The sequence below is a fragment of the Chrysemys picta genome, chromosome 9, assembly GCF_011386835.1.
Source record: "Chrysemys picta bellii isolate R12L10 chromosome 9, ASM1138683v2, whole genome shotgun sequence".
In the NCBI taxonomy this organism is placed as follows: domain Eukaryota; kingdom Metazoa; phylum Chordata; order Testudines; family Emydidae; genus Chrysemys; species Chrysemys picta.
Window position 1 is genome coordinate 49,984,412 of NC_088799.1, and position 11,079 is coordinate 49,995,490.

Sequence of the window (11,079 nt, forward strand, 5' to 3'; positions counted from 1 at the left end):
GACAGCTCTAACAGTGTGTATGATCAGATACAAAATACAGACTTCCTGACTGTCAACGTGGCCTCCAATACAGCCCACTATAATGTTCCCTTTCATTCCCATTCAGATATGTCTGGGAGAATTAGGTTAGTCTCGTGGTGACCTTTGGGACACCACAAATCTAGACTCTCTCTTGTAAACTAAAGGTGAGAAATGAGTTTGAGCCGAGAATGCTCTGCTATCAGCCCCATTCCAGTTAAACCGAGTGATGGTTAGCTGGCTGACTGAGGATCACAAGGGCCACAATATTGCATGGGGGACGGGTGGTTTTCTCTTTGAAACTTTACTTTTTTTTTTTTATTGTCCTTTCTTCAGCTGTGCTCTGTCTGCTGACGTGCATGTTTTGTGTTTTTCTATTTCTGCATGATACCTATCTCTTATTCTGACTGAACTACACTGATTGACTGTGAAACATTTGCAATACTGGTTTTAGTGTTTATTGAATTCTCTCAAGCCTCTTAAACTCCCATTATCCCTTATAATCCTTAAGAAAATGACTGAACTTCCAAACCAGAGCCAGTGTAAACATATCCATGGTTCTGAGCTGGGGTAATCTGATAAATCAAAATGACTGAAGCGCCACTTAAAATAGCTTAAAAGTGTAACCATCCAAGTAAATAGCATGAAGTGCAGGCATCTGTGTGTAGTACCTTAGGCTTCATGTACAAACTTAACAGAAAAAGCTACCAAAGCTAACCATCCTCTGCTCTGAAACGAACACTGGTATCCTTGGCCTCCCAGTGTCACTGTATGGTCAAGCTCTTCCTCCTTTTAGCAGGCTTAATCCTCTACTGGATTTCCCTTAAATACTTAGTGTGATGCACCAGTTGGCCTGCTCAACATACACCCTAGTTCAGGACTTTCTCACTAGTCACATTGTGGAATTGCTCATTTCAGGACATGGAAAGAGAAATCACTAATGCATTAGGCCATGGCCAGGAGGATGAGATCTTGAGCAGCGCCTTTAAATTAAAGGTCACCCGTGGGGATATCCAGACACTGAGGAACCATCACTGGCTCAACGATGAGGTAAAATTAATCCAATAGGAATGTTTGTGTTCTGCATGCATATATATTAAAATGTGCCCACAACTTTCTCTGACATTTAGCTGCTGACAGGTCTGATCCACACCTCAGTTCCTATAGGAATATCCATAGAGTTCTGAAAGCTGGGCCTTTAAGAGGGAACAATATTCCTGAAAATCTCTCTCCCTGTATTATGCTGCTTTCAAGAGTTAGCAGCAACTTGGGATCAGATTTGACTTTGGGGAATGGGTGAAATAACAAGTGTTTTAAATGCAGGACTCAAAGGAAGGAAGTTAGTTCAGGAGTCTTAGAACTTGAGTTGACGTCAGTGTGGTCTTTTCAGACTGCAAATTCTGAAGAGTCCAGCAGATAAAGCTTAACTTTAACAGATAAATGAGTGTGTCTCCCCTTCATTCTCTGAACTCTACTCTCTCTATTATATAGGTAATCAATTTCTACATGAATCTTCTGGTGGAGAGAAATAAGCAGCAGGGATTTCCAGTGCTTCATGCTTTCAGTACTTTCTTCTACCCCAAATTAATTTCTGGGGGTTACCAGGCAGTAAAAAGATGGACCAAAGGTGTGGATCTCTTCAAGCAAGACCTCATCTTTGTGCCCATTCACCTGAGGGTACATTGGGGATTAGTGGTGAGTCAAATTGGCCCATCCTTGGAATTGGAAGGGAAAGGAAAACCTAGAAAAGGCTTTAGGTCTTGCTCCGTAGGCAGCAGGGAGTCTTTGGCTACGTCTGTTGCACCAATGTCTGTCTTTCAATAACAGGTAATAGATGTCAGAAGAAAGACTATCAAATACTTTGACTCGATGGGACAAAGAGGCCACAGTATCTGTGAGATTTTGCTGTAAGTAGATGCTTTAGTGAATCTATCATTGCGTTTCACACATACAGGAAGGATTTTTCCACAATCACTCTCTGGATAATGTGCTTTACGTAGCACAAGACTTACCCTTAAGGGACAAGAATCTCTTCCTGGACTAGTCACTGCCAGTAATGTGCAAATTGTAACATCATCCAGCTGCTAATTATATTCTGTCCTCCTGGGGACATTTGAGTATGTCTTATGAACGAACCATCATTGAGTGACCTGTTACAGCTCTGATGCCAATAGAAAGACACAATCCATTCCTCTTTCAGAATATTAACCTCAACACTCTTCATAGGACCAGAACTCCTTCCTAGGGGATATTGACATCCTCTATTACCAGTGAGAGATCCCTCTACTTTCTAGCTCTTCTGCCATTTTTTGCAGCTCTTAAGTAACCCACCAAATTGTATTGCACACATAATCCTCTTGTATGCTCTATTAGAGACATTGGAGTTAATTTTTATGTAAATAATAATCCTTTCAGTATGTTGAGTGAATGCTGTAGTTTGTTTGGCACTGACTCTTCTGTTGCACCAGTACTCACATTTCATGTTACATAAAATCACCCTGTACTGCCCACCTCTGTTGGAAATTGACTTCTGAGGAAAGGGTCTGTGTGACCTTGTGAATCACTACCAGTATCTCATGTGCCTCACTTTTTCTGGTAGTGCCCCATCTGAGACCGAGTCCAATATAACATGGCTTCAGCATTACCTGTGAAGTCTCTAACTTCTGATCTAAAATCTCTTAAGTAATGTGAATAGTTCCTAGGCACATGTGGGTTTACCTTCAGCATGGTATGATTATATCCTATAATCCTCCTTCCTAGTACTTCAGGTCTTTGGTGCATAATTAGTGAAGACCTTGTCAGGCAACTTTACAGACGATTGGCCTAAAATATGAAGACCTTTGATTAGAAAAGTCTGATACCTCTTTTTGTTTTGTTTCGTTGAACAGCCAATATCTGCAGGAAGAAAGCAAAACCAAGAGGAACCTAGATATTGATCCTTCAGAGTGGACACTTTACAGCATGAAATCACATGTATGTGAACAGTATTTGAGTCTGATCCATGTACTGTAGCCCAACACCACAAATGCCTTCAGGAGAAACAATTATAAGTTTTGAATGGCTGTTTGTGGGCTTTTTCTAATGCCCATAATACAGCAATCCAAACTGGACACCGGAATCAATGTTTTGATGGACTCTTTAGCAGTGTCTTTTATTTACTTGATTGGCCTGTCACTGCTTCTTTCCTGACTCAGTTTAGACATGAAAAATATGCTAGCAATCTGGAGTGGACTGGAGTCCTTGGAACATCCATCCAGCTTTCTTCCTTTGGTCCACTAAGCTAGTGCTGTGTCCAAGAAAAATATCTCAAACTCCATTATTTCTTAGTAGGGAGAAGGCCATGTTGAGATTAGCACTTGTGTCAGCAAAACTTTTATCGCTTAACTGTGTGTGTGGGGGGGGGGGGAGGGGGGGAGAAGAACCCTCCCCGGAGTGACATAAGCTTTGCTGGCATAAGCTCTGGTGTGCACAGCACTGTCGGCGGGAGACGCTCTCCTGCTGACATAGCTACCGCCTTGCGTTGAGCTGGTTTTATTATGTCGACGGGAGAGCTCTCTTCCATCGGCATAATGCGGCTACATGAGCGCTCTGACCGCAGCACAGCTGTATCAGTACAGCTGTGCCGCTATAAGCTTGTAAGTGTAGACATGGCCTTTACCTTCATTCTTTTAAGGCGCATGCTGATGCATGAAAGATGTCAACAGTTCCTGTACAGGAACTATATACAGTAGTTGATCTTTTGTACATGTGCTCACTGTATTTCTTGGACTGCAGCTGTGAATCTGGCTTTGAGCTTTTGACGATATTACGGTATTGGGGTAGTAGTGCAAATTTAAAAAAAATTTTTTTATGGTAGTTAGCTTTTTGTGCTATTTGAAAGACTCGTCTTCCTTCTGCAAAGATGGTTTCAAATTACTGCTGTTGTCCATGCTTGACCTAGAATCTTCTAAAATAAATGTCTGTTCTGTTGTGTTCTCCAAATAGCTTTGTCTGTAGAGATCCTCCACCCCTCATTTTGTCACCATCTAGATTGGGTTTGGAGGAAGGGAAAAAAAAATCAAAGGTGCTGGAGGGGAGAGGGGCATAGCCTCACATAGAACATGCCCTGTTGTGAGCTGGAATTGCTCTTTCCCAGTTCTCAAAGCTTTCTAGGGGCTTTGGCACATTCAGTTCAGAGGAACTCTTAGGATGCCTGTGGAGCTGTGAACTCCAGCTGCAGGTGAATAGCTCCTGTTGCTTTGTGCTCAGGCAGTAGTAATTCATATAATAGATCCCACGCATTAGTCCTTCCCCTGGATAGTTGGAGTTGTCTTGCTCTGGGTAACTGGAGAACAAGCTGACATTGACCGTTCTGATTTGTAGCCAATACCTTGTTGGGAGGGAATTAAAGGTCAGAGCTAAATTCTCCCCACATGCAACTTCCACTACAACCAATGAGAGCTGTTCGTGCATCATCAAAGGCAAAACTTGTCCTTTAGTAGCTCTCATTGTACAGAATGGGAATTCCCTCAGTCACTTGCAGGAAGCACTAATTCAGGAGTGGGGGAATCTGTATTCTTTCTAGTATCAGGGGGTAGCCGTGTTAGTCTGTATCTACAAAAACAACAAGGAGTCTAGTGGCACCTTAAAGACTAACAGATTTATTTGGGCATAAGCTTTCGTGAGTAAAAACCTCACTCCTCCGAAGAAGTGAGGTTTTTACTCACGAAAGCTTATGCCCAAATAAATCTGTTAGTCTTTAAGGTGCCACCAGACTCCTTGTTGTTTTTGTATTCTTTCTAGTAAGCAATGTTAGTAGAGTTCAAAGCCCCACTGGGGCCTGGGGCCCATAGTACACACTTACGTAAGGACATCCTGGGCCGGGAAAGTGTGCATTCTAAAGATTTCACAGGTGAAGGACCGGGATGTTCCTTACCAGCAAATGGAACATGGTGCAGCTGTAGTTATGTGATTTGTGAGGAGGTGTTAAAGCTTATTTCCTGGATTGGAGGACACAAGCGGCTCATTAAAATGCTGCTGATACACAGTACTGAAGATAATGCATTGCATATCTTGTAAGAAAGGTACACTTAAAGCAAGGTGAAAGGACTAACATGCAACTTGCTCCCACTGCTCACTCGTAGGAAATTCCACAGCAGCTGAACGGAAGTGACTGCGGGATGTTTACCTGTAAATATGCAGACTATATCTCCAGAGACAAACCTATCACTTTCACTCAGGTGAGGAAAGCTCTACAAATTTTTTTTCTCTCCTGCTGGTAATAGCTCACCTTAACAGATCACTCTCATTATAGTGTGTATGGTAACACCCATTGTTTCTGTGTGTGTGTGTGTGTGTGTCTTCCTACTGTATTTTCCACTGCATTCATCCGATGAAGTGAGTTTTAGCCCTCAAAAGCTTATGCTCAAATAAATTTGTTGGTATCTAAGGTGCCACAAGTACTCCTGTTCTTTAAACTGACCTGTGGTGCCTCCAATCTCTGGGTATGTTTTCCCTGTCACCTGACTCCTCTAGTTAAATTGTAAGCTCATCTCTTGCTAGTTACACAACACCTACCCCCATGGGTCCTGGTCTTGGCTAGGGCCTCCAGGTGCTAGTACTGACAAGTGAGCCCTCCCAGCCCTGTGAACTGCATTCCCTGCCTTTGCTTATGTCCATTTGCCAAGCATCATGTCTTAGTCCTCCGGTGCGGGGGGCTGGAGCTGTTTGTAGTAGTAGCCTTGACCTTAGTTATGGCATCTTCGAGGCTCCTTTCCAAATAGCTTTTTCACAAGTTAAAATACTGGCTGTTTTCAGCTGCACTGGGCTTTTCTTAAAGGACGTGCAAATTCTCAGTCATGACATTCATGTTTTTCATTAAAGTCAGCATTTGCCAGAGCATTGCATTTTCTGTCCCTTAGTGTAGGGCAAAGTTGTGGTATCAAATACCATTGCATGGGAACTGTGGCAAATGTTGAACACTGACTGTTATAGTCAGTGCCTACAGAATGTGGACAAATACGCTTATTCTGACCCCTTTTACTCTGGTTTAGTGTTTAATAGTCTTTCTTTTTTTTTTTTTACTTTTAGCACCACATGCCTCACTTCCGCAAAAAGATGGTATGGGAGATACTTCATCAACAGCTGCTGTGACCCCAGTCTGAGAGATACTCACACAGTGATTCTATGATCCACCATATAGTGACAATTAGTTCTTAGCTAAACTAATTTGTTTGAATGCCTTATTTCAAAAGGCACCTGGGCTAACAGCTTCCTCTCTTCAGAGTAGGCTGTAAAGCAGTGGTTTTGTCTGCTCCAGAGAATTACATTTGTTTGGAATATGCTAATGCATCCTAACCGCAAAGCAAAGAGATCTCTGCAGCCTCTGAGTTGTGACTCCTAAGGGACTGGAGTGGGTGGTTAAGAACAGATCCCAAACAAACTGCATCAGTTCATGTCGCTGAAGACTGGCAACTTCTAGTGCTTCACTGCAGCCATTGGAACTGTGGTGCAAACTCTGGCTGGCGCACAGAGGTATCCTGTGCAACTGTAGAACTGTCACTGTCTGTCTGAAATCACCTTCACAGGGACAACGTGTTTAGCTACTGGCTCAAGAAGAGGTTTGCTCTGCTTCTGGACGATAGAAGACTCCACTTGATTCCTAAAACTGGATTTGTAAAGACCCTAGGAGCAAGGCATTTATGTTTTGATTTGTAACAAATCCATAGTGAAGCCCCTGTAGCTGGGGTTCAGTATTTGTTTCAAGAGACTGTCCCATGTGAAAATGAATATTTATTTTTCTTTATTAAAATGAAAGTGTGCTGTAACTTATGGAAGGGGTCTTTTCTGGACTAAAATCTGCAGGAAGAGAACCAGAGTAAATTTGCAGTTACCTTTTCAAAATATTTTTGCATAGGAAAGTTAGTTTCCAGTTCACTTTAACATGAATAAAGAACAGGAGTACTTGTGGCACCTTAGAGACTAACAAATTTTTTAATGAAGTTGATGGATTTCCACTCCATACGGCTAAATTCAGTGCCTTGCATAATTTGTTAGTCTCTAAGGTGCCACAAGTACTCCTGTTCTTTTTGCGGATACAGACTAACACGGCTGCTACTCTGAAATTTAACATGAATGTGATGTTCCGTTAGGAGGTCTGGAAGAGTTTAAGATGAATATAAGAATTGAGGAGGCTGAATACCCTGCATCAGCAGGTAGTAGGGGAATTTAAATTATTCAGCCGATGGGGTTGAATGTTATAGGTGGGGAGGGGGATATACAGGATGAGAGGAAGAATGGCCCAGTGGTTGGGGTGTTAACCTGAGACTGGGTTCAGTTCCTCACTCTGTCACAGCCTGCTTGTGGGATCATGGACACGTCACTGTGCTTGGATACTAGAAGAGGATATTTGCATGCTGTACATTTCCACATGGCCTTAATTTTGCTCTTTGGCTAGGTTTCCAGTCACTAAGCACCCCTCACAGCAGCCCACATTGTCCCTCGTGTGCACATGGCCCAGAGAGGTTTAGTTAAGGTGAAAAAAGAACAGGAGTACTTGTGGCACCTTAGAGACTAACAAATTTATTAGAGCATAAGCTTTCGTGGACTACAGCCCACTTCTTCGGATGCATATCTCTAATAAATTAGTCTCTAAGGTGCCACAAGTATTCCTGTTCTTCTTTTTGCGGATACAGACTAACACGGCTGCTACTCTGAAACCTGTCATTAGTTAAGGTGAGACTCTCAAACTGGGAGGAACCCTGGTTTCCTAACTCCCAATCCCACAATTTACCCACAAGACCATCTTCATAAGCAGCTTATGTTAATGCTTATGTAAGTGGAGATGACACTCGCCATAATAGGCAGATGTTACTAGAGGAGGGAAACAAAAGATCATTGCATGGCAGTGATTTCTATTCAGTTAAGTTTAACATGAGAGAAGGCGAACCCTGCTCTCTAGAGGAGGGATGTCAAACATACTGTCTGCCAGCTGCATCTAGCCCATATAGTTTCATCCAGCTTGCAGACTTCACATGAATCTTCTGGCTTGTCTTCATGACATCAGTCGGCATTACAGGTGTGTGGTTTGTAGAGTGCATCAAAGTGTTTCACTCTAACTCACCTGTAGACTGTTAGTGTGCACTGATGTAGTCCTGTTTGAAACAGGACTACATCAGTGTGCACTAAAGAACATTGAGTGCATGCTAGCAGGGCCCACCTGGAGAAGTTGGAGCACAACACACTGGTGCATTCCATACCCTACATAGTCCACATGGGGCAGTGTAGACAAGCCCTTAATTTCATTATTAGGACAATGGTGGTCGACATGGTTATTTGCTCCAAAGTTGATGCTCTGGTTCAAGGTAAGAGATGCCAGGTTTCTGGGAGCAGCAGTAGTCACTAAAATCTAAAATAAATGTAAGTAATTACCAGCAGAGAAATTAACACCAAAATAGCCTTTGTAGAGTGTGGCCTGCATCAAGTGGCAAGGTGTCCAATCAGGCCGGACATACACAATGAGTTTGACACCCCTGCACTACAGTCAGGTTATGATTTTGAAATGATAATCTTCAAAACTAAGTGTAGTACAGGACAGAATCAACTCAAACGCTGAAGAAATGCCACCATTAAATAGCATCCACAGGAAGCTTTCTCTTTTTGTTTTACCTTAGAATTTGAAATTTATCTTCCGGGCTGCTCTGGGAGGTCTCAGATGTCTAGTGGGAGGGGAACACAGCTCCTGATATTTAATTGTTCACCCATTCAAGTTCTTACGTCTTCCAAATGAATATTTTGAACACACCAACCAGTGTTGAAATGTTAGTGGCGAGGTGGTGGTGGTCTTTCCACTCATCTGCACCTGTCTGTAGCAAAAAAAATCTGCTTTGATTTCTCTGATTATGTCAAAGGGTGCTGAGGGAGATCTACCTAGGGGATCACATCAGATTAGTGCTGCATATGAACATAAAACCTAACTCACTTCACATTTTTTCCCTGCAGAGTTACATTTGTGCAGTTTCCACTTTAAGGCTTTCACTCCAGTAGGCTCACAGTGATTAGCTGAGATCAATAGCCAGCCCCCACTACCCCTTTTGAGGAAGCAATATTGAAAGTTTTTCACATAAAAGTTGGATCTACAGTGGGGCTTGAGCCAAGCTGGAGACAGTCGCGCATGTGCAGCATGATTGGGATTCCTTTGCAAGCCAGTATTTGCAGGCAAAATGACGAGCAACTGCCACACCATAACATGCTGTGGCCATTCAACCTGAGCAGCACCTGCATAGTGGGAGTTTACTCCTGCCCGTGGCAGCTTTTTGAAGAATGTGGTGTGCATGTTTGTTGCTCTTTGCCTGGGTCTTGCCAGGGCTTCTTTTGCATGTGTTGTCTTTGCTTTCAGGGTACTTGGGCAGCTAATTCCTTTTGATTTCAATGGAAGTAGGGCCTAAATAACTTTTGAGGAGCTGGGCCTGGTTTAAGATCTATTTCAAAAGCCAAGTGCAGACTCCAATTGTTCTGAAGCTTGCTATGCCTCATAAGCAAGGCCACAATGTTAGCACAGGGATATTTAGTATATTTCAGGGCAGGGGTGTGGGGAAAAATGATTAGTTATGGAGAGGTCACCAAATGTAGTTTTCATGACATCTGCATACACAAGTATATAGTGGGGGCATTAGAGTGAGCCCTGCACCATGGGGCCTGGCTCCCCATTTCGGGCACTGTTGCCCAGGGTCACAGCACCTCTCAGCCTTGGCTCATCTGCGCCTCCCTCTCCATCTACAGTGGGGCAGATGGGCCAAACCTGTGTGGCATTGTGACCTACCGCAAGGAGTCATAACGCCACTTGGATGAATCCAATGTCTTTTTACAGCCATTTCCAAGATTTCAGACTTTATTCAACTTCATGATTTCTGTGATATCTGATAAAACTCTAGCCCTAGCAGGGCCGTGGGTTCAAGTTTGGGGTCATGTGGTCCAATGATTACTCAGGTAAAGCTTCCCATAGCAGTAATATTCTAAAACCTGTAGGTGCTGTGAGATTTTTCTTGAAAATTGTTGTTCCCTAACGGTAGAGTTACCATATCTAATAAATAAAAAAAGAGGACCCTCCACGGGCCCTGGCCCCGCCCATTTCCCCACCCCTAGCCCCGCCCCTTCCCCGTCCTAACTCCGCCCCTCCTCCCTCCCACTCCCAGCCAGGGGGAAAGGGCTGCCCCAGGGCTACCGGCTTCAGGGTTTGCCGGGCAGCCCCCAGACCCTGTGCCCCCTGCTGGCGCTTCCCCAGCGCAGCTGGAGCCCGGGAGGGGAAGCGCCCAGCTGGGGGCGCAGGGTCTGGAGGCTGCCCGGCAAACCGTAAAGCCGGTAGTGCTCGGGCTTTGGGCAGCCCCTATGCCTCCGGACCCTGCGCCCCCAGCCGGGCACTTCCCCTCCCGGGCTCTGGCGGCGCAGGGTCCGGAGGCCTGGGGGGCTGCCCGAAGCCGGTAGCGCTCGGGCAGCCTGGCTCTTAAACAGAACCGAAGAGGAGCAGAGCCTCCAGCCGCGGCGGCTCTGCTCCTCCCCGACTCTTTGGCTCTGTTTAAGAGCCGGGCTGCCCGAGCGCTACCGGCTTCGGGCAGCCCCCCGGGCCTTATCCACTTTATCTACATCACTCATGATTTTATATACCTCTATCGTATCCCCCTTAGTCTCCTCTTTTCCAAGCTGAAGAGTCCTAGCCTCTTTAATCTCTCCTCATATGGGACCCGTTCCAAACCCCTAATAATTTTAGTTGCCCTTTTCTGAACCTTTTCTAGTGCCAGTAGATCTTTTTTGAGATGAGGAGACCACATCTATACGCAGTATTCGAGATGTACCATCGATTTATATAAGGGCAATAATATATTCTCAGTCTTATTCTCTATCCCCTTTTTAATGATTCCTAACATCCTGTTTGCTTTTTTGACCGCCTCTGCACACTGGGTGGACATCTTCAGAGAACTATCCACGATGACTCCAAGATCTTTTTTCTGACTTGTTGTAGCTAAATTAGCCCCCATCATATTGTATGTATAGTTGGGGTTATTTTTTCCAATGTGCATTACTTTA

At 44.1% G+C, this 11,079-nt stretch overlaps 1 protein-coding gene across 9 annotated transcripts in view; it reads left to right on the forward strand.

The window, feature by feature from the left end:
* SENP2 (SUMO specific peptidase 2) overlaps positions 1 to 6,824 on the forward strand; it is a 62,388-nt gene extending 55,564 nt beyond the window's left edge. For 6 of the 9 annotated variants that reach the window (XM_065556188.1, XM_065556189.1, XM_005308644.5 and 3 more), the window contains 6 exons: positions 937 to 1,068; positions 1,510 to 1,713; positions 1,846 to 1,925; positions 2,907 to 2,991; positions 5,142 to 5,237; positions 6,088 to 6,824. In XM_065556188.1, coding sequence (XP_065412260.1) covers positions 937 to 1,068; positions 1,510 to 1,713; positions 1,846 to 1,925; positions 2,907 to 2,991; positions 5,142 to 5,237; positions 6,088 to 6,150 — 660 coding nt within the window. In that variant the 3' untranslated portion in view covers positions 6,151 to 6,824. The remainder of the gene's footprint in view (positions 1 to 936; positions 1,069 to 1,509; positions 1,714 to 1,845; positions 1,926 to 2,906; positions 2,992 to 5,141; positions 5,238 to 6,087) is intronic. The other 3 variants (XM_005308645.5, XM_065556191.1, XR_010590148.1) reach the window with 2 other exon arrangements.
* The last annotated feature ends 4,255 nt before the right edge of the window (positions 6,825 to 11,079 follow it).